A 25,419-nucleotide genomic window follows, 5' to 3' on the forward strand; every position below is an offset into this window, starting at 1 on the left:
ATTTCACTGATTTCTCATAATCACCGTCTCCTTTAGCCTAACCGGCATAACCGTGGGACGTAAAACTCAAAGATTTCATTTCATTTTTTCACTTTTGTTCTTTTGTTAAGTGCCGCAAACGCGACGCAAAATAATAATAATAATAATAATAATAATAATAATAATAATAATAATAATAAAACGTTGTTACTGTCTACTTGCTTCAACTAACCTTGCACTCACAATTTGTCCTTCTCAAATTTGTAGATTTCTTCCATTTTGCGCTACGAATATCTGGCCATTTAAAATTTTCAAGTTGACCCCACGTACCCCTATATGGGGCTCTGGAGTGGGCCTGTTATAGCTCAAAACTCACGCCCCTTAAAATAACGATGGACGTATTTTTGCGTTTTCTCATATTTGCAGTCGTTTCGACGATATACGGGGTAGAAACGGACTTTATGGACAGCCTGTATATAAGTACCACATTTCTATGGCTGGAACAGATTAATTATATTTACATTTATTTCGTATAGAAAAATAATTTCCCTTCGCTAACAGAGTTAAGGAATGATTTAAGTTCGTGATCCGTGGTCCACTGTATTTACTTTAGTGTGTTTAGAACAATTTTCATTGTAATTTCGAGTGAATAATAAACCCACCATTTTGTAGGTTGGAGGATTCGCACTGCCTTTCACAGTAATGGGATTGTTCCTGTTTATCGTAGGAGTTCTAACGCTTGTTGTAATGCCCAAACAAAGGCAAGTGGTAGTGGAAACTAAACACCAAGGTATGTTATTAGTAAACACATATTTGACACTAAGGAATTAAATTTAGTAGCTTAATCCATGGCATTTCAATTTGGAAAAGATAGATTTTGGTTGATGTATCAGCATATTGATTATCATCCAGTGACGGCTCGTGAGGGAAGTCAAAAACTGAACTTTTGTCTCTTGATGTTAATATAGGAAAACTTTCCAAATATATTAATTTTTTACTGTAGTTATATTTTTCTTTCCTTCATTACTATTTTTGTTCTTCTTGGTATTAGTAATTGGGAAGGCTTTGTGGCTATGGCTGCGTGGTAGAGCCGCACCTGTTATAATCACGGTTACTTCAAGAAGCAGTATTGGCATTTGGGTGGCAAAATTGGAGAGTAAAGATTTTACACAAAGTGAGCGCAAGGATTGTGGTTTGGAAACCTGATAACATAATACTTGCCACATATAGTCTATTCTGCTTTGGCGGGTTACTCATTAGACAGGCACTATAAATACAAAAATCAGGTTATCGTTCAATAAAATATCTTAACCTACTTCATTTTTAAATAAATTTATAAACGTCTTCTGATAATAACAACCTATATCTTTCATGGCCTCGATTACTACACTAACTATCTAAGTATTATACTTTTCTTAAAACCATCCTTAACTAGGATGCTCTCTTTAGGATAAAATTTTTAGTTTAGGGGAATGATAAAATTTAGTTAGAATTTTATTAAGATCATTCGACGGTGTTAAGGTAAAAGGTCGTAACCCTCAAAAAATTGAAAATGTGAATCCTTATTTTATTCAGTTCACTATAAGTCAGGCCATAGATGAGAAAAATATCGTAAGTTTGTGTGTATTATTAAAGCAAATAACCACTTTTCATACTTGTGTCTTGCAAGGATGTAAACGGAAGTTAGAGATTGTTTTTTTCTGTTTTTTTTTTTTTTTTTGCTCTCCTGAAAAAAAGATGATTTACCTTGACACCGTCGATCACAAAAATACATAGGTTGAACACAAAGTAGTGAGAACACTATTCTCACGTCAAGCGCTGTGTTTTAACAGTACAAGAGTACCCATAGCAGATAAGGGAGTGTGGGACGATGAAGTGGCAAGTGCTAATGACTATGTGTTATTCAATCAAAGGCAACAGTGCCGTAGAATAGAAGAGGTGAGTAGAACCGCCATAGCAATATGTTTCGGGAAGACGAACACTTGCGTGGATCAAAATTGAAGTGGAACGTGAATGCAGTGCACAATAATGTTTTCAGAGACTTCGTAACGACTTTTTCGCCAAAATAACGAAACCACTTCACGGGTAGCACTACAACACAAGAGAAGCCGTTATCTATAGCATATGGCGGTCCCTGTGGGACATAGACACGTTGACTTTATACGATAACTTCCATCTGTGTAGCAGAAGATTATAGAGATGGAAGACGATTAATATTAGAGGAATGCAGACTAACAAGTGTTCTTCTGTACATGAAGGCAGGTACAATATTATAACAACGTTGCCATTACTTTTCTCCAGCCCTCGTATAAAATAGATATTTACAATTCTGTAGATGTCATTTGAGTTTAGTGTCCCTTTGAGCAACGAGGCTACATGAGACGTGGACCTATAGCTTAACGTGAAATCTGAAGCACATTAGCTTTCGCCGGGAATCGAATCCGGGTCTCCCACACTAGTAGAATATACAAGTTGTGTTTTTATCTCATTTATCTGTGAATGCAGGTGCGGATGCGAATAGAGCTGCTGCGGATGTGATATGATGTAGATATATTGACCCAGATTTCTAGTTCCATTAAACAGCGGTCGTGAACGACTGGTCGCATAAGCCATCACAGTACTTAACTGTGCCTTCAAGAAACATTTTAAAAGAAATAAAAATGACACAAAAATGTTTTTAACAATTATTTATAAAATTTGAACCATTTGATATTAACATTTATACGTGGGTTTGCCTTCAAAATTATGCAAAACAATTAATTTCGTTATTTTATTTTGTTTTGAGTTTTTTCCCCCCCGTTTTTGCCGCCCTTTTCCAAAATGCTCTCGTGTACGGTTGTAAATGTTGCACATGCCTCAGGCTGGCCTTGATGGTACTCTTTGAAGCTATTTCCTCTACCACCACCTGAAAATAAAGTGAAATTAAAGATTAATAATAATAGTATGAACGAAAGACAAAGTGTGGACACATTTTGTTGTTTTTTTTTGTTTTTTTTTAATTCTTAAACGTTTCTATTGATTTCCTATTTCTTGTAGTCGCACTCAATGATTACAATTAACGTACACAGTAATAACACGACAATAACTGAGACTAAAACAATAAAACCCATAAAGTGAAGCGAAGTTTCTATTGGCATATATCCTATTTATTTGGGGATTTTTCTTTCCTTACACACAAATAATATTCTAAAATATTAGAATATAATTGTCTTAATTAACCCTTTAGTGCGCAGCTTTGCATATATACAAAGTTTATTTTGAAATTGTATTGCAGTATGTAGTTTCTAGTTCGGACATACAAAAACAGCTTTGCGTATCAACTAAGATGGCCTTTCACTAATTGTTCTGAATTTCCCGCTGTCATAGTGAGCCAGCGTTGGTCTCTTTGTATTACTTGCTGCACGCGGAGTTGTCATCTTGTCGTCTTTGAGCTGTCTTTGCTCGTTTAGGTGGACACAGTTTTTGAGCTGTTCAGTTTTTCAGTGTTAAACAGAAGTGTAATAAGTGCAAAAGTGCAAGTACGCTGACAATTCGTTGAGTTCTATTGATTTTATCTATTTTTTTTTAGTGGACTTCGCAGATGTCAACGTGCAACTTTGCATAGACTCTATATGCAAACACGATAAAATATCCCATAGACCCATAATATTTGCATTATTTAAAAAAAAAAAATCCCGTGCTCCCTACACCGAAACCACTCTAAATTAAAAAAAAAAGTCAGTCTGATTGCAAAAATTGGCGCATTAAAGGGTTAATTTGAATCAGACAAAATGCCACAATGAAAATGTAAAAATAATGCAGTCATCTTCTACGTTCATCGTGTTCTGTGTTTAGCTTTGATATATATTTAAGATGTATTATAGAGCATTTTCTCACTCTAATTTGATTGTACAATATATACTGTATATACACTGAGAAAAATAAGTGGTAACCTAGTGGGGGTTAATGGACAATTTAGCTGCTAGAACCAGTTAATAATTTGTAACAACCCTTCTGAGACAAAAAGGGTTAAATTTACGAGGTCGCCGGTAATCAATCAAGAAAGGTTACTAGAAAATGTGTAGAAACAATCCAGTGTTTGGTTGCTATTAACCAATAAAATAGGTTAGAAGAAGGCAACCAATTCACGAAGGTTAATTTAATTTAAAACACTGTGTTGTTATCAACCGATTTTCACACAAGGTAAATTTAACCCTTCGAAACTTGTTTACTGGTAACACTGCATTACTAGAAGTACAAACAGCAAGGTCGCCATTTGCAATTTTAAGAACGAAAAGTTTTAAGAATTATGAATACATCCGAAGGAATAGGAAAACAGTTATTAAAATATGGATTCTACATAAATTAATAGAGAAATGTGAAGGAAAGTTTATTTACGGAGGTTTATGCATATTCTGAGATTTAAATGAATAAAATGTTATGTGACATGTTTCTAGTACAAATATCCACACTAGATGGTAGCACTACTAGTTATGTAATTGTCGTCAAATAATTCACACACTCGTAACAATAATTTTGTAATGTGTTCAAGAAACATAATGCGTTTTACGTTGCTTTACGGTACAAATATCAAAATCCTTTTACGTCTTTGCTTATAGGGAAGAGTATCACCCAAACAAATTCTCACTGTTAGTTGTTAAATACTTGTGATATTGGTGGCTTATAAGGGTAGGGCGTTACTCTTTAAACGGGATGAAGACAAAATAAAGTATCGTCATCCGCAAAAAAAAGTTCGTATATACTGTAACTTCCACATTTTCATTAATAACTCAGTTTTCTTAATATATTATCGCTTCTTTGTGCTTTCCTTAACAAAGCAGTGTAGTAATGAATAATTATTTATGATTTTTGAGAAAAAATAAAGCAAAATAAGAAAATTATAAGCAAAAAACTGTGACTGTTATGAAACTTTAGTCTGTCAGATAATTACGCGAAGAATATCCCGAGGGAAATTCACTCCATACAGTGCACAGGTATTAGGAGCACTCACAAATACGTAAAATTGAAGGAACAGAAAATAATGTATTTTTGAGATGAACATACAATTCACACTTCACGTGAAGTTCCAATATGGGAAATCAATCAATATCTTCAGTTGAAATTACTGAAAAAAAAAAAAAAAAACAGAAAATGGATATTTAAAACTCCAAGTGTAAACCTGCGCTTGGAGCGAGTCTATTTCTAATATCAGAACGCGTTATTTCGTAACATGCCTGCGTGGCCAAGCGGGTTTAGCAATGCTGTTGTAATTTTAAAACCGAAGGGTGGCAGTTCGAGCCTGAGTGCGGAACGCTTTTTTTTTTCAATATAGTGAAATATTTTTTTAAAATATAAATGTCTAGTTTGAAGTGCTTAAAAACACAAGACCAGATGAACAATCACTTTTCAAAGCTCAGTCACATTTATTCACTGTTCATCAATTAGGCTATATACGAAGACACTAAAATGTGGAACGTTAACGATCCTTATTAACGTTAATACCACATCCGTTATAATGAGAACAGATTTGTGATCTGAATACCAACCTTAAACCATGCGTCCAAAATGAAAATTATTCATGTTCTTGATACCTATTGCAACACTCAGTTGTAATGTAGAGAGTAAGAGTGCGAAAGAGAGAGATAAAATACTGTATACAGGGTGCGGAAAAATTCCCGGAACGGTCCAATATCTCGCGAAGTATAAATATCACCAAAACAAAAATAACACATGTTAAATAGTTTTAAAGAAGCTATCCAATGATAGAAAACACAATCACCTATCCCTACCTCCTTGGGGACTACGGGGGATAACTTTAAAATTTTAAATGGGAACCCCTATTTCTTATTTTATATGTGGATTCTCCAGAAAAAGTGATAGTGATTTGATCAAAAATTGAAAATAGTGTGTGCGAAGATGAAGTTACATGGAATACAATATCGATAATTGTTTTGCAAAGTAGCTTTATGAAGTAGTTCTTAGTAGTAGGGTTATTTACAACAAAAATAAGCCATTTTTGTCACCATTTGTATTTTCTTGCAAATTAATAAATATGGACAAATGCATTATTTTATGGAAGTTAAAATGTATGAATTCGTTATGTGGGTAAAAAAAATCACATAAAAATTTTACTCTGCGTGGGAATCGAACTCACGACCTTTCATGCCGCAGTCCCGTACGCTAACCGCATGGCCCAGAGCTCGACACTGAGAGGCCACATTTTCATAAAGATTTGCCGCCTCCATTTTTTATGTGTCGATTCAAGTGCTATCCGTGAAGGCACTGTTTTCAATTTTGGGTCAAATCACTGTTACTTATTCTGAAGAATCCAAATGTGCAACAAAATATGGGGATTTCCATTTAAAATTTTAAAGTTACCCCCGTGTGGGAATGGAGGGTTGCGTTTGGTATCATTGGATAGATTTTTCAAAACTGTTTAACACGTGTTATTTTTGTTTTGCTGATCTGTATATTTCGCGAGATATTGGACCGTTCCGGGACTTTCCCCCGCACCCTGTATAAGCTTGTATTTTTAATTAAAACAGTTAGTGTAAATCATAATCTGGATTTTTATAAAGTAAATGAAACAATCACATAGAAAATGTATACAGTTTAAAATTGAATTAAATTGCAATTCCAGAATCTGTAACATTATACATTTCTTATTTATTTACATCGAATGTTAACTTATTGTATAGTTTATAGCATGAGTATCAGCTGATATGTAACACAAAATTATCTATAAATTGAATTTAAATAGGAAATGATATAGTTGCTATAAGAACAAGTTTATGAAAATGAACTGTATAATAATGGTTGTATTTGAAACAGAGTTTGCGTAATGGAGTAAATATTTACACCGCCAGCTTTGCAATACTGTGCGGTTTAAATTGTCAATCTCATCAATTTTACTTATTTCGCTTGAATGTTTATGGAATTTAGTATAGCATTATGAAACATTCAACAACTGATCTAGTAGTGAAACATATTTAATAAGATTACCGCACATTACGATAGATTCCGAGATCGCTCCCAGCTTTGCGAGCACTTGATAATATTTTATTATTATATCAGATAAAATATTATGTGGAAGAGCTAAATTAAATTAGAAAATGAAATGAAATATTTAACATCCCACTATTACGCCCTTTAGGCGGGAAGGTTCTAGATTGCTGGTCCTCACATAGAGGAGAATTTGTATTAGTAACCAGTTTGGTTCTTTTCTTTATCAAATCTCAATACACAATTCATATAGTAATGTCGAGCAAGCGATAGCGAGTGAAGGCAGGTTAACCAGGTTGATTGCTTTCTTCATCACCACTCAATTGGTATACGGACCAGTGTTCTAGAATCCTGCTATTTTAGGCTAAGGGAGAAGATAATTAAAGTAAGAAAATGATATAAGAATTGGTGGAATGAGAAAGTGGAAGGAAAAGGAAATGCTTTGAGAAAAGTCACGGACATAATGTTGTCCACCACAAGCTTACTTGGACGGAATAAAACCAGAGACCGCATGCACCAAAGGTAAGCGCTCTACCAGTGAACCATCGCGCCCCATAAATTAAATAAGAAATATCAGTAGTAGGCATTTTATAATTGAATATTGTATGTAAGAAACTTATTGTCCATAAAGATTCTTTCTCTTCAAGCTTTTGTAATTGATGTTGCAAATTGTCCGATGCTTTGCAATGCGGGTCAAAGGAATAAATGCATTTTTTCGGGATAGTATCGTCTGCCCCTTGCTGCTATTGGTGGTATAAAAGTAGTGTTGAGTTGATTTTTAGTTTCTTGTTCCTTTTGTTATGTGAATATAGACTAGACCAAAATTTTTTACTGGTGTTCATTTCAGGATCACTCGGTAGCATGTTTATAGTGGAGGAATGTTACGTGAATATAGATTACACCAAGTCACAAATATTTTGACAAAGATATACATTTTTATTACACAAATAGTTTCTGCTTTTCCTTTTACTGCAATTGTTTGTTTCTAATAGTGATTTTTATTCTTATTGTATCCGTGAATACACATTCAAGACTTTTTTTAAAAAATAAGTTGTTTAATAAGGCACTGAAAAGTGTTGGATTTTGTAACACTCTAACACTTAAAAACACAATACTGAGTGATCCTGAAATGGACACCAATAATTAATTTTGGTCTAGTCTATATTCACGTAACACTTTCAACAGCGAGGCTATATGAAACGTGGGCTTACTAATTAACGTGGAATAAAAATAAAAAAGTCTAGTGGCTAGCGCGAGTGTTTTTGGTTCTTGTAGTCTCGGGTTCGATTCCCGGTAAGGGTCGATTCAGGTTAAATTTTCAGGGGAGTTTATGGGAAAAACGTTAAAAAATATAATTGCAAAAGTCTGATGCCAGCGTTTTGTAAGCTATTGACAAAATAATAGAAAGACAGGAAAGAAATTCTCTTGAGAACTGAAAGTGAACAATGTTTTCGCATTTATGCTTAATTTGCTACTAGCGTGACACATTAAATTGAATATAATATAAATATTAGACACAAAATTCGCTACTTCACGGTTGATAACATGGTAAATGCTAGGTATTGTTAAACATTAAACGTAACACCTCAATTTTATATCAATAAATAACTTAAATAAATAAATAACAAGACAGAACAATACTATTAACCTATATTTGCATAGTATATAAATTAAAAACACGTTGCTTATCATAACGAAAAATGGCTGAACCGTTTGAAATGAATTTTATTAACATAGTTAACACCTACCTCGGACTGGGTTGTTGTCACGCCATTTTTATTGAAATGCGTATCCAAACAGAAGAGAGGGGGTTAAAATGTATGCCAAAAATAGAATCTCTCACGTTTGTGAGATGAAATATGATACATAAATTCCTTATTTAAAACGAGTGTGCACGTGTCCGACCGTGTTTAGAAATTTCGGTACTAAATGGAGAAGAGGGACAATTTGTATCGTTTTTGCTCAATATTTAAGAATGATGACATCGAGATTGAGTCTTGTCTTCACAGCAAAACGGATGAAGCACTTGAAATTATCTTTTAAATATACGGTATTTAGCATTTGGTCCAGTCGGATTCATTAACACATATGTCGTAGGAGGAACAGATGGATATAAACACCTTATTTTAAAATATGTGAGCCCATCTTCCATTGTCCTTAAAAATCCACTTTTGAGGGGGAAATGGGGCAAGTTCCAAATAAGGCGGTCAATATGTAAAAGTGACGTCGTGTTTGTCTGTCCGATCATCACGGGAAATCATATCAGCCGTTTGAAATAAATATTTGAATACATTTAGTACTTGGAAGAAAATGGTTAGCTGACGTTCACTAGAAACTTGACAAAACTTCGATACAAATTAGAGGATAGTCAGCTATGCCTAAATCTAATATTGTAGGTGGAAGTGAAAACGACGAAAGAAGTAACAGCGGATTAAAATTTAGCATTAGAAGTCATTGAAAAACAGAATGTGATGCGCGAAAACGAGAAAAAAAAGAAAAGGAAAAACGTAACGTTGCCGACGACAACACACTGGATGGTGCTTATTGAAAGACCCATAAACGCTATTCATTAGCTCATTCTTCACGGTTTGGATTGCAAGAAATAAAACTATTTCTTCGTGCTAATACGCCTCTCAAAACAAAATGTTATATTTCTGCAAAATTTGTTTTTCTCACATGACTGGATAATTTTTTAAAAAATTCTATTGTGCTGAAGAAAACAAAACCATATGACAAGCATATGTCTTTACTACATGTTGTTATTCACTACATCAGCGAGACGTTGTTTGCAATGACACTGATACATTGAGTGGTTTGTTCGAGAAAGTTGCTTGTCTCGATTTTGTTTACTCTTTAGGTTTTTCGTAGAATACATGAAAAAGAAATACATTTTTCGCTTAGATATCCAGGAATCCTGTTTTAACTGATCAGAAAACAGCAATCTACTGGTGAAATGATATGGGGTAATGTGTAGCATTTTGTTTTCACGCCATCGATAGCAGCAAGGGGCACATGAATTACATAAAAAGGGAGTGTGTTGTTATGAACTACTAATATCTTTTTAAAAATATCTACGTGATACTTCGTAGCTCAGGGGATAAGTGAGAGCTTACGATACACAAGTTCGCACGATCGAGTCTTGTCCACTGCTATCGAGTTTTTTCTATTCTCAGCCATTTCTGACTTCTACCCTTTTCACGAGTTGCACGTTGAATGAGCAGCCCTTTTAGTTGAAGCTATTAAACGACATGTGCAGTTGGTTACTCCAAGAGCTAGTAAGATCGTAGTTTTTATTTGCTAAGAGGCAGAAAACACGTTATTTCGATATATGTTGTTTGACTACAAGGGAGCACTTCACAACTGATTACTGAGTGATAAGATCTGTGGTATTCTGTTCAACTTTCCTTTAGGCAATTTTAAACGTAATAGACAATGTTTGTCTGACCTTGTCAGTGCCTGAGGCAGAAGAAAAAATCAATGAAAATGTTTTCAACATAACATTTTCGATTTATGTTTATCTCCTATCCGTTTTTGTTACGATTGCCTCCTTTAGAAATATCAGCTCTCTCTTTTTTTTTTTGGCCCGGATAAGGAAATGCTATTGCGGTTTTCCAACGTTCAATATTTTTGGCAAAATTAACACTTTCAAATAAAGCTAAACAAGCATATGTTTCACAGACAAAACAATATGTAAAGTTCTACTTTCCAGTTAGGCAACATTCCTTCAAAAAATTGCAACTATAGTTTGCATCTCAAGTAATAGGGTAAATGTGCCAGTAGTCGACCATTTAAGGAGATTTTCAACTTTGTTAAAGTATAAAAAAAATCATTTTTTACTAATAACTTTTACTGCATATGTCATTAGAAAGAACAGTGTTTAAATTTTACGTTTGTGTAGCTCGCATAGGAAATCTTTTATAAATAATTACACAGGAAAAAGAAAATACCAGAAACCCTGAAAAAAACAGTAGTTGGCCTATGAAAACCAAACGTCAGCCATTACTTTAACCAGTACTCAGCCACACTATAGAATTGACTTTTTTAATGGAATTTTAGAGATCAATTCCTCAGTAGCAAATTAAGGGACAAATATATTGCAAAGAAAAACTACGTGGAAAACAGGCCCGCAACTAGAGGGAGCTAGGGGGCCTGGCCCTCCTAAACTTTTCGTGGCCCCTCCAGACCTCAACACAAAAAACACAATTTAGATATGTGTAAGAGATTTTTAATGACTTGCCCCCCCTAACATCTCTATGCCCCCCCAAACCTCTGTGGCTAGAAGCAGGCCTGGTGGAAAATATATTGCGATACAGGAAAAAAAGACTTCTTGTATGATATTTACCATAAACTAAGAAAAATGTGCCTCGGCCTAGACTAGCCTATTTAAAACTAATACATAGGCCTATTTATATTTACATTGATATTTATATTTAGCTATGACATTAACCCTTTAATATGAAGTTCATTAAGCACATTCAGGACACATAAGCACTTGTTTAGCAAGTTCCTCGTACGATAATTCACTGAGGCACGTGCATTTTAAGTGATACCAGTGATCACAAAGTGACACCCAATATATTTAAGTGTATCGTTCTTAATATCACTTATGAATTCTTCTTCAGGCCTTAGACGGCATTTCAACAACTTCTTGCGTCTCGTCTTTTTAACTACTAATGCTACTTGGCTTGACAGTCCTTTTCTTTTTGTTTGACTTAAAATTTTTCCTTTCTTTTGTATTTTCTCCCTTTTTCATTTTAGACATTCCTCTTCTAGTTTTCTTTTCTTTTCATTCTTTACCATCTGATAATTTCTCCATGCTTGGGAGGATACTGCACTTTGAACTTTTTCTCTGGGCACATGTTTGGTAGTTTTGTTTTTGATTGGAGCTAGCCAGAAAAGATGCTAATCAAAGCCAGATGATATGGAAGTATTTTACGAAGGTTTTCTTTGAATTTCTTCTGAGATCATATGGAGTTATTTCTGGCTCTACTGACTGTAGAAACAGAAGCAGACCTTTCACCTTGCGTCGCTTCAGTACAAGATGCCATAACAGATATGTTGTTTTCCTGGTTTGAGTCAGACGTAACGTCTATTTCTGATATCGAAGATATATTTGTAGGCTCTACACGGCCAATTGCTAAAATTTGGTATGTTCCAGGACTAAGATATCGAGCATTTCACTAGCAAGTATCTACTGACAGCAGATCGATCCTCTTCGGACAGAACAATAGCCTTATATGTGTTCATTAGTGTAGAATAAGAAGACTCTTTGGATAGAGTATCCTCAACGCACCTGATTGCAAAAACATCTGACACTGAGTCTATTCCAGTAGATGTCTTTGGACTGGTTGAAAGAAACGCTAAATCACGCGTTCTTAAACTGTTAGACATATTTTCCTCACGCTCACAGTGAGTTAGAATGTAAATATTTATGATTATTCTGTGTTGTTTCGGCAATCAGGCAACTCTAGGAACAGAGCAGATAAGAACAGATAATAATAATAATAATAATAATAATAATAATAATAATAATAATAATAATAATAATAATAATAATAATAATAATAATAATAATAATAGTTGAAGAGCAATTGCAGCCTTGGAATTAAAAACGTGCAGAAACGTGACATTGTGCGGAGTAATTTAAAAAAATAAATCAATTAGATATGGATAACCCTTACTTCCTCATAGCTACCTTAGATTAAAAGACTAAGCTATGATCAGGGTCAAGGGCGTCGATCCTGCTAGGGCCGGGGGGCCCGGGCCCCCAAAGCTTATGTAGGGCGTATGCTTAGGGTAAAATAAATACTCATTACCTGTCCTTTTTAAATTTTAGAGAAATAATTCAGACCAGCCATAAATCCTTAACCTTTTTTCCCTCAGTTCTAGAAAAATACAAGAATTGAAATGGTTACAATACCAGACTGATATTAAAGTACGGGACAAAAATAAACGACCAACATCGTCATAAGTTTTAATGGCATTTTCGATCGTTTAATTTTGTCCCGTACTTTATAACTGTATTATACTTGTATGATGCAATTAGTGACATCATAACAGTTACTTTTTCATTAAATCGTTAGAAAAGTCTTCTACGTATTAGTTAAGTGTTTTAGTTGTATGTCATGTGTCATTTAAATTGAATGAATGATAATTGGATGACTACTGGAGTATATGTATCCAGTAGTCGTCCGTTGAAAGTAATGGGGGGGGCTGACCATTGGAAATTGAAGTGAAGAGTCATTTCCAGTAGTCAGCCCCTAATGGCTGACTACCGGAAAACGTTATCAAAAATGCAACTTGTAGTCAGCCTCCCTTATTTCTACGCAATATCTTGGTTTGTATCATAAACCACGAATTTTTAATAAGCTACGATACATTCATGCATAGAAGAAAGCAATAACTCGTACTATTTTACAATAATATAATTTTAACTTAACTTTGAAGTAAAGCTTCTTCCTTATTTTTTATTAACAAAATGCGCACTTTGCTCACTTGCATCAGCAGACCTCAAATGATAATTTTTCTTTTCTGCCACGAGGAGTCACACCAGGCCAGAACAAATGAGGTTGAATACTGGAGCTCTGATTTAAGTTGTAGTTGATTATTTGTTTGATAACAAGCTACTGTATGTTTATTTAATATGCTTTTTACTGAAAAATGGCTGACTACTGGAGACGGCTGACTTTAGGCACACTTACCCTCCTAACTAATTAACTAATTCTATGGCCTATGGAACCCGGAGGTTCAATGTCGCATTCACAAAAGCTCTCCACTGACTTCTATCCTTAGCTAACTGGATCCAGTTTCTACTTTGTATTCCTATTTCTGCGAGATCCATCTTAATATTGTCCTCCCATCTGCGCCTAGGTCTTCCTAATTATAACCTCAAGTAATATGTAAGATAATAATAATAATAATAATAATAATAATAATAATAATAATAATAATAATAATAATAATAATAATATCTTAGTATCAAACTTTAAGCGATTTTTATATGATGCATATATTCATGAAAATAGTCACTACTTGTTATGTACTCATTTGGTGTTCCCCTAGGGTTACTAGGAATTGAAATCAGGATCTCTGACTGTGCAGTCCAGTATGCTAACTGTATGACCACAGAGCACGGATCTGACAAAAAACATTTTCATAACGTTTTGCTACCCCTCCTTTTCCCGTATCGATTAAAGTGCCATCCGTGAAGGAATTGTTTTCAATTCTGGGTGAAATCAGTCACTTTTTTCTGGAGAATCGAAATGTCCAATAAGAAATGGGGGTCCCACTTTAAAATTTTAAAGTTACCCCTACCGCCAAAGGGAATGAGAATAGAGGATTTTGTTTGGTATAATTGAACTATACATATAAAGCAGAAACATATATTCTCATTTTGGGCGTGTGTTTTCAATTTGATATTAACTTAGAAATCTATTTGAACTTTGGTAGTGCTAGCATTTCCATAGCATCATCTTCGTATACAAGATGGTGAATAAAAGTGACAGAGGTTTGAAAGCTGACAGTTTATCTGATTTTGTTTTTATAACCAATTCAAATGTTAAAAATGTAACGTTGCATTTAGAAAAAATAAAATATCCTTATATTGAAAGAAAACCGGACTGGGAACCGAACCGTCAATCATTACTGTAATTTCAAGCGCGTCGCTAAACCCACTTATTTTCTTCTTAATTTACGTCGCGAAAGGCGGCCCCGAAGTTCACTTACCAAAGTCTATTTTCCCCTTATCAGTACTTTCTGTATATTTCCTACTCGGTTATACACGTTTTACAGTAACCTTGAATGATAGGGACACAAACACAGACACGTCGAGAACATTTAAAATTCCAAAAGTTCTCCCACCGGGAATCAAACCCGGTACCCTGTACACCACAGACACACATGCTAGCCACTAGACCACACAGCCAAGTTATAAAGCCAGCGCGTTTTAATAATTCTACTGGAAATGCACGAGATATGCACTTGTAATACATTGAGTGATTTATTCGAGAGAGGCAAAGCACTTTACTTTGAATTCATTTCTTGGTTTCGTTTCTACTGTGTTTATTCTTTGTATTTTTCGTACACTACTTGAAAAAGCAAATACATTTTTCGCTACGGTGTCCAGAAATACTATTTTAACTGATCATAAAACAGAAATCTTTCGGTGAAATAATATGGGGTAATGTGTGCTATTCTAGTTTCATACCGAGTTCCTTCGTAGCTAAGCGGTTAGCATACGCACCTTTGACGTAAGAGACCCGGTTCGATTCCCGGCGTGAGCTCATTTGGTTCGGATTTCACGCTAATCAGTAGGTAAACGTCTCATATAGCCTCGATGCTGAAAGGGATGTTAAAATCAACTCAACATTATTTTATACCATCAATTGAAGCGAAAGGTAGACGATACTATCCTGTTTAAAACATGCATTTATTTCTTTGGCACATATTACAAAGCATCGGATTATTTGCGACACTTCAAGAAAAAGATGCTTTATGAATATTAAGTCGCTTCAAGCGTTCAAATCGCTTTGTAAAAATCCAGATTATGAATTGCAATAACTTTTTACGTTGTAATTAAAATTACAGCATATATTGTTTTCTATCTCTCTCACATACTTTCTCTCTCTGTCTTTCTCTATATATACACACCTGTATATTACAATAGGTATCAGAACATGAATAATTTTCATTTTGGACGTGTGATTTAAGGTTAGTATTCAAATCAGAAAGTTGTTCCCATTATAACAATGTTAACGTTCCTCATTTTAGCGTCTTCGTATATAAATGATGACAGGGTGAACAAATGTAACAGGCTTTGAAACGTGATAGTTCATCTGATTTTTTTTTTCAAGCACTTCAAAGCAGAACTTTATATTTAAAGAAATGTTTCCATATGTTGAAAAAAATCAAAACTGCCGGGAGGCAGATTCGAACTGCCGCCCTCCGATGCTAGACTCTCAAGAACACTACTAAACACGCTTGACCACCGAGACAATTCATGAAAGAATATGTTGTAATAATGCTCATATATCGCTCCAAGCACACGTTCACAGCTGAAGTTTTAAATAGTCATTTTCTCCCTATATCAGTAATTTCAACTGAAGATATTGACTGATTTTGCATATTGGAACTGTGCATGAAGTGTGAATTGCATATTAAACGCAGAAATACGTAGTTGACTCTTCAGTTCATGTTTCTGTTCAATAGCTTCACATGTTAGTGAGTGTTTCCTAATACCTGTGTCATTTTCCCTCTTTTTTCCCACGGGATATTCTTCGTGTAATTATTTGACACACTAAGGTTTCATAAGATTAAAGGTTTTTTGCTTATAATTTTCTTATTTTGCTTTATTTTTTCTCTAAAATAATAAATAATTATGCGTTATTACACTGCTTTGTTAAGGAAATCACAAAGAAGCGATAATATAGTCAGAAAAGCGAGTTATTAATGAAAATGTGGAAGTTACAGTATATGCGAACTTTTTTTTTGCGGATGAGGATACATACTAGAAATGAAAATAAATTTAGGTAGTTATTATCTATTTTAGTATTGTATTTTTTGATGTGCTCGTGGCTGAGTGAATATCTGTTACTGTTATTTATCAAATAAGTTATACTAATCAAAATACACGGTTAGAAAGTTGTCGCACCCTGTTTCGTTAACCGAGCAGTCGGTTATTCCAACATACTAACAAGGTTACCGGTTACAGGCTATGATTGATAGTGGTAACTACGTGATCGGTTAGCGTACCCCTGTGAGTTATTACACTGTAACCTAGCAATGTTAACCTGTAACGCAAGGTTACGATCACTTTCTCTCGTTAACCTTTTTGGCTTGGCTGCTGGGACACACGACTCTGTTTATATATTGACAAACTAACTTGGTTACTGTCCACCTTTTTCTTGTTTACTGTAACCTTTCTTTTTTTTGCGTGTATATTTTATACAGTAATCGTATCGTTTCTCTATATTTTTATTAAGTTCTGTTCAGCGGACCCAAGGGTAATAGATTCCATGTATTTTGTTTCACAGAATCCAAATTTCAAAACCCCAAGATGACTGACCGTCTCGATTCATTTTTATGGGTGAAAAATTTAAGCGATTTTGGATACTTCGATGTATTTTGATACACAGAATCCAAATTTTAAAACCCCAAGATGATTGACCTTCTCAATTCATTTCTATGGGTGAAAAACTTAAGCAATCTTAGATAGTTCGATGCATTTTGTTACACAGAATCCAAATTTTAAAACCCCAAGATGATTCACCGTGTTAATTCATTTTTATGGGTGAAAAATTTAAGCGATTTTGGATAGTTCGATGTATTTTGTTACACAGAATCCAAATTTTAAAACTCCAAGATGATTGACCCTCTCAATTCAGTTTTATGGAGAAAAACTTAAGCAATTTTTGATAGTTCGATGTATTTTGTTATACAGAATCCAAATTTCAAAACCCCGAGATGATTCACCGTGTTAATTCATTTTTATGGGCGAAGAACTTTAGCGAATTTTGATAGGGAGGATATGTGTTTTTCGCCCTAAAACAGAACTGAGACGGTCAGTAGTTCTAGGGATTCAAAATTTGGATTTTGTATAAGAAAGTACATGGAATTCATATTCTGGGATCTGCTGTACAGAACTTTTATTTCTCTCTCTCTCTCTCTCTCTCTCTGTGTGTGTGTGTGTATTATTAATGTAATTTGAACAAATTGAACTGTGTCGGCCTTGAAAAAACCGTCCAGAATAATAATAATAATAATAATAATAATAATAATAATAATAATAATAATAATAATATAATTAAAAATTCTTCTATTCCTTCTAGATTTTTTCCGAAAAAAATACTTATATCACATTACAGACTTGCTGAAGGCAACCAGATAAAGCAGATTAAATTTTTTTTGATAAACCTATTTTTTTTCCTATAAACCTTTTCAGGGTTATACTCACTCAATGATAAGATCCAACGCCTATGTGTTAATTCTAATCTACAGTTTATATATTTAATTCTTGTGATTTTTTCTGCTAATAAATGTTTTATGTAATAAATTATTTTTATTTTTGCTTCTACAGGACTTTTGAGCGTTCTAAGAATTCCCAGTGTTCTGTTGTCTATTTACTGTACAGTGGCCACAGCCATAACTGTTGGCTTCTACGTAGCAGTATTGGAGCCACACATTAGACAGGTAAACAAGACTTTTCATGTTTGAAATGCATATTCAGTTTCCAAGCATTAGCACCTTTCTTCGCAATTGTCAAAATACGAAATAGAAATATATATATATATATATATAGAAATACTAAAATTTATTTTTTCCCCATGGTATACTACTTTAAGAGCAATATGGATTAGAGTGGTTCATGTGTTTGAGTCTTCTTTTTTAACATCGTCTAATATAACTACTCTATATATGACGTTATCTTCATGAAGATAATAGGAAAAAGAAGAAACAGCATGCTTGGCCATCTTACTCGGCACTCCGATTGGATCACTGTGCTGATACAGGGAAAAGCAGAAGGAAAATCACAAAGAGGAAGATGAAGGATAGAATATGTAGATGCAGTTACGAAGAAAAGACCTTATGAAAGTATAAAACAGCTCTCCCAAGCGAGAGAAAAGTTTTAAAATTTACATGTTGCCCACCAACCTATAATTGAGGTGAACAAAAACAAAATATATGACGTTATTATAGCCAGATGGTCAAATCACGCAGTTCTAAATAGGTATTGTATCAAAGATGCTGAGCTTCCATTTTACAATTTGTATCTTGTTGTTTGTTGCTAAAACTTTAACACTATAAATTTTTAGACGTCTTATTATTATTATTATTATTATTATTATTATTATTATTATTATTATTATTATTATTATTATTATTATTGTTGTTTTAATGTAAATATTCTGTTATACGTTCTAATGCAACACTGAGGAACCCACTATTAACATGGCATCTGAACTACGACTGAAAACTAGAACCCAGTGCAAAATGAAATCTTTGAGTTTTACGTCCCACGCTTATGCCGGTAAGGCTAAAGGAGACGGTGATTAAAATGGTGGTGGAATAAAGAAAGTGGGAGGAAACGGGAGAACCCCGAGAAAACCCGCGCACACGGTATTTGTCCACCACAAAGTTCACTTGGCGGGGACTGGGATCGAACCCGAGACCCCAAGCACCAGAGGTGAACGCTCTACCACTGAGCCACCGCGGCCCCTAAAACCCAGTGCAGTTGGTGGGTGTGCAGAATACCATCATGTATACTCAGAGTTTTGGCCATTACCTCCACACTAGTTCTCTACCTGTCTCAGTTATCAAATTTTTGAATAACATATTGCCACGTAACAACCATTTTGTTGGTCGATATAGATTTTGGGATGATGTTCCGCCATTGTCACACACAATAGCTGTTACGATGTCGAACTTTTGTGAATTCCAACTAGAAAACGTACCTATAGAGAGGTATATTTTTACAGTTTTCCCGTGTTTCTTTTAAATCATTCGACGATAAATGAAAGATATATATATATATATATATATATATATATATATATATATATATATATATATATATATATATATATATATATATATATATATATATAACATATCAAGACCACCTTGTCTCTAACGTTTCTAGCATCTTCGTTTGTCATTGTTGGCGGCGGATCACGATTATCCTCTTGTGTCATGAAAACATCTTTTAGGAATGGTCTATATCAAATAAAAGATTGTTATTATAATCTGACTTCGAAAGAGGAAATAACAACATAAAAATATTGTATATAAAAAATGAAATTTTAATTTCATAATTGGTATCATCACTAAAATTAAAGCATTTTATAGACTGAAATTTATCTTTTTAGATACGAGCTCTTCATTTACTACAATCTTTATGATCTCCCAATTTCCAAACGCACACTCCACGTATAAAATTTACTATATTTACGTGATCCTTATGAGCTTATACATGTTCAGACATAAAATGTAGTATATAAGGACTTACTGCTACACAGAATGTTTTACTGTTTAGCAGATATTCTCAAAATTCCACCTCGAATTAGGATAGAGGTAGTTTCACTCTTTTAAAAAAAATAGAATTTACTGTAGGGAGAAATTTTATGGTTTAGGGAACATATATGTTGTTTTGATATTTCCCCTCCCCTTACATTTTCACAAAAAAGTAAAAATGATCTCAATAATGGGCTACCTAATTTATGAATTAGGCGTTTTTGTTATGTCGATAATGAACTTCTTTATTGACCTCCAAGTTACCCGGACATTACAACCTATTATTTTTTTCCTCGGTGCGTGTGTTAGAGTCTAGAGTCTACTAGCTACCTTTAGCACCAGCAATAGTAGCAAGCATCACAGAAGCCTTGCATCAACCAATCGTAATATGCTACAATCATGTACGACTGTAAACTCGATGTATGTCGAGTGACAAAGGCAGTTCAGATTGAACACTTCTAAAGTAGAAAACAATTTTTGTGTTGTGAATTAGAATTATTTAAATTTCTCTTTGCATTGATAACACTTTTGTATATCTGAGTGTCATTAAACGTCAGTTATATGGTGGAAGATAATTATTTTGTAATATCGTAAAATATCCGAATGGAATGAGGAACGATGTTGAAGTTGATTGTCCGACGATGGAAATGTTACAGAAATCAATCTATGGTCTACAATGCATAGAATAATTAAATACTGTTACTTTCTTTTACCACTTGACTGAACACACTTATTCAACAAATCTAGGAGGAATAATGAAGATAAGACTCCAGGGGTGGTCGGTCCTTTGTTTCTTAAAACTAGCTCTCAATTTATGTTAAAACACAACAACATGTAGCGTTTTTACACCGCTTACATAGGGACCTCGGTTCGTTTCATTAAGACTCTATGAAATACATGCTAGTAAACTTTTATTTTTAACTTTTACTTTTTTTTTTTTTCAAAAGGAAATTTTCAACAACAACTATTAATATGAATATCTTTGTATATAACGAATAATGTAAAGCCAAACAACAAACAAATAATATAAATCGTTTAAAGCTTAATATTTCTGGCTCTAAAGGAGCATACTTTGTCAGCTCTATACAACTGGTTGTTAAAGGAGCAAGAATCTTTATGCAATTTTATCACACAAGAAGAAGGAAAATTGCAGTAAGTGCACGAGTTGATTAAGTGATTTTTAGTACGTACCAAATGGAATCTAATTAACAAACACGAAGAAATATTGGTAATTACAACAAAATATAATTATATACCGAAAGTCATTCACTACTACGTCTTAGCAATTTCTAGTTTAGTAGCCAAAAGTACCATTTTTAATTTCTAGATTTAATTTCCAAAAAATATTACTAATATTCACTGATCGAGGGAGAAAAAGAAAAGGTTTAAATTTAGAATACATTAGCCTAATTAAATAGCCTCCCAAGACAGTGAATATAGCAAACTTAAACGTTAGTCATACTTATTCAATTTAACTCATTCTACATGTAATCTAATGGATTGAAAGGAATATGCGTATTCACTTTCCCTCACCTGTCCAAGAACTGACGAAAACACGTTCAGTTGAACAGGTTTACGATTCGGCCACTAGATGTCACATCAAACAGTGACATCGCAGTCAAGGCTTAGACTCAGCTCACCCTAGCGTTAAAGACGCGAATCACTTAATCAAAGCGAGCATTTACCGTCGTCACATAGATGGATTACAAGATCTTTCTAAAAAACATTTACATTTTTTTCTCTCTCGGACGAAAATTCACGCTACAAACATTAATAATAATAATAATAATAATAATAATAATAATAATAATAATAATAATAATAATAATAAACCTATATAACAATGTTTCCTTTTCATTTTATTATTTTTTAGTTTGATCTTTCTCCCATTGCCATGGGTGCAGTGTTTATTATATCCGGAGGAATGTATGGTATCATGGCACCAGTTGTAGGCCGGTTATGTGATTTGTGTCTTAATCCAAGGATATCAGCAGCTATTGGTAGTGTCGTTATCATAATTGGATTTTCTATTATTGGCCCAGCTCCATACATTCCGCTACCTACGTAAGTAACATTTCTACTTCCAATCTAATTTTATAAGTTTGATAATCTACAAGTACCAAATCCACGTAACCTAACGATGCAGAGTTACAACAAAATGTAAGACGGAAAACAGTCTCCCAATATGACGTTTTCAATCTAAAGTGAAGGAATTCTTTTTTTTTTTTTTTTTTTTTTTTTAATCGGACGAGCCGTTTGCGCTGTGAATTCTTTATGCGCCCAATGATAAATGAAACAGCAACGTTGCCATTTATCTGGCAGGGACGTAGCCAGAGTTCTGAGTTTGCGGGGGGTAATATTTGTGAATGGAATAACCCATATATATAGGGCACTCCCCTTAATTTGCGGGCTGTTTCCCGCTTAGTGGCAGTGTTCCTAGCACTGATAAAGATCTAAATAGTTGATATATTCTATTCACTGGTTTGCCAGAATCATTGTTGAACATCATAAAATTAAGAAAGTAAATCTACATTCAATACTTTCTCGAAAACAATTAAAATGCTCCTAGCTTCTGATTTGAATCGGCTTTTCAGTTTTGTATGAGTCGGTTACAGAAAGTGCATTCACATAGATTTTTAGCCCTTAGTATCTCAAGGCGACTATAAGGCTGGAATCACTCTAAGAGTTGGAAGAACCTCGCAATGTTAACGAAGATGACGACTGGCCCCAAAAGTTACTGATCTTATACTCTTATTACCGTTGACTTAGCATATAAGAAATAGCCTATACATGGGTTTAAAAAAAAACTTTCTTAGAAGTATGAATAATTTCAGTTTACTGTGGATAAATTTTCATTTATTGTCGGATAAGAACAATTTATAACATATAAATTTAAATAAATATTTGAGGGGCTAAGCCAAGATTTGGGGAGGCCGGTGCCCTCCGTGCCCCCTTTAGCTACGTCCTGGGTTCAGGTAAATGGCAACGTTGCTTTTTTATTTAACATTGGGCGCATAAAGAGTGTACAGCCCAAACGGCTTGTTCGAATTAATAAATTCCTTTACTTCAGATTGGAAACATATTTGGAGATGGTTTTACCTCTTACATTTTGTTGTAACTCTGATAATAACAGAGTTACCCTATGTCAGGGTATTTTTTGGGCACCTATATATATATATATATATATATATATATATATATATATATATATATATATATATATATATATATATATATATATATATAATATGTGCCTTCCTTGTGTTATTTTCTTTCAAAATCTTCCTTTCCATATTTTTCTTTTTACTTCCTTAACTCACGCTTTCTTATAGTGCTTACGGATTGCGGTACCTCATTATTTCTTCAACCCGAGGAGTTCAAAGTTTTGTTGTTAATATATTATCCTCGACCACTAGTTCTTGGATTCCTTCTTTCCACGTTTAAACATTATGCTTTTGTATGAACCGATTTTTTATGTGTTTGTCAAGTGTACATTACCCAACCTTGTCATCTCTATTTTCCTTAGAGTTACGAGTTAGTTTGGCATTAATGTTGTCCAACACACCATTGTGATAAAACGAAACATCAGCCTCGAATAAAGTTTTCGCAGTTCATTAAGTTATTTCGATATTTGTACTGGACCATAACATAATCCATTTGATATATATTTCTTCAAAAATTGACCAGTCTCTCTGCAGTCCCATACAGTGGCGGATCCAGGGGGTCGATCTAGGCGATCGCCGCCCCCAGATCTTCTTAATTTATATATATAAATAAAACCCATCCCAGAGTTTGGACCTCTTAAAGTTAGCTCTAAGTAGCAGTATTCCAACCCACGCCCCCCCCCCCCCCAGAAGTCCGTCCTGCATCAGCCCCTGGTCCCATATCTTCCGCTGAACCATAGCTGCTACAATGTTAAAAGGTAGCTGAAAACTATGACAGAAAATCAAAGAAGAATAGAGAGGACAATCACTGATAATTGCTTCTTTTTGCAATGTCAATCTTACCATTCTGTGTCACAGGTACGGCGGACATGCTGCTTTCGACTTATTTGACTATCGTTAGAAAACATTAAAGAATGTAATTTTGCTTTTTCCCCACATAAGTTAGAAATAGATTAGGAAAAGTATTCATTAACAAGAAGGCTAAACTAGAGGTATGCAAGATCCTGGCAAACTTTTATGGTCCCCTCTTCTGGTTTATATAACTGACAATTGACATTGTTACAAATTTTATAATAGTTGAGTTATTCTTATATGGCGTGCGTTAGAATAAGTAAGTCTAAATATAATTTATATGCAGAAAGTATAGAATATATTTCTGAGCTATTGTATTTTATTAATGTATTGTAGTGTTCTATTTTTGATAGCTAGAAATTCCTTTCCTCTTGTGTGTATCGCCTTCAGAAAAATTGTTTATTAGACTATTTCTTCGAAATCCAACTTCCTAGGCAGGGACTGCTCGATGTAAAGAAGGACTAATCCGTTCAATCTCCCTTGATCTTTCTTTTCTTTTTATTTATTTTTTAAATATTGGAAATGAACGCTCCGCTCTAGCAGTTGTGATATGAATTGTCAGAAGTAACATAAAAGCTATAGACCTTTTCCGCAAACTGGATGGAAGGAAGTGTTTTCCACTATGCGAACGAAAGCTAGTTCATTGAGTGTTGTCATTTCGAGGTCTCATTAATTACTAAGTGCCGATCAAATACTTAAATTTACGAGTTGTTACGGAAATAACTTAAGAATAAAATGCTTTGATATATTAATAAAAATGAATACCATCAATTTAATCCCTTTAATGTTAAGAACATTTTCTTGAAAGAAATAAAGTAATTTAAGTTCTATCAAGTCACAGATAGGCCCCTTCATCTCGTAAGATCCTGGACAAATCTCAGTTCAGCTACCACATAGTAATGTCCACTGGCACTGTTTCCTAAATGCATTCTAGTGAATTACCACTTGCTACAGACTTAATAAACATGAAAAAGATTTATTCTAACTTCTAGTGATGAGAATTACAATACTCATTCATTTATTTTAACACATAATCAATCATTCAGGGACCACTACATAGGAATTATCATATAAAGCTGAGGTATTTATGTACGGTACTATTCGTGGTATATTAATTTTTATTAACATCGCATAAATAATCTTTAACATCATAATTCCTTTTCTTACACCAAAACTTGAGCTTTTTTTCGAATTCTTAATGGTTTGAACATCTTCTAAGCATGAGAGCAACTTATTGAATAGCTTTTCGTATATTTCATGAATTATTGCACTGAAAGTAGAGTTTCTGTATAATGAGTGTAAGTTGTTCTTTCTATTTTGTATTATATGAATGTAGTTAATTAAGGTGAGCAAAATTGATATAGATAATAATAATAATAATTATATATATATATATATATATATATATATATATATATATATATATATATATATA

At 33.9% G+C, this 25,419-nt stretch overlaps 1 protein-coding gene across 5 annotated transcripts in view; it reads left to right on the top strand.

Annotated features, from left to right (window-relative positions):
- Positions 1-25,419, top strand: part of LOC145693644 (MFS-type transporter SLC18B1-like) — a 56,023-nt gene that overhangs the window by 19,344 nt on the left and 11,260 nt on the right. For 3 of the 5 annotated variants that reach the window (XM_081769836.1, XM_081769838.1, XM_081769837.1), the window contains 3 exons: positions 652-769; positions 18,035-18,147; positions 21,842-22,032. In XM_081769836.1, coding sequence (XP_081625962.1) covers positions 652-769; positions 18,035-18,147; positions 21,842-22,032 — 422 coding nt within the window. The remainder of the gene's footprint in view (positions 1-651; positions 770-18,034; positions 18,148-21,841; positions 22,033-25,419) is intronic. The other 2 variants (XM_081769833.1, XM_081769834.1) reach the window with 1 other exon arrangement.

Source organism: Thermobia domestica, chromosome 8, assembly GCF_964235325.1.
Source record: "Thermobia domestica chromosome 8, izTheDome1.hap1.1, whole genome shotgun sequence".
NCBI classification, from domain to species: Eukaryota; Metazoa; Arthropoda; class Insecta; order Zygentoma; family Lepismatidae; genus Thermobia; species Thermobia domestica.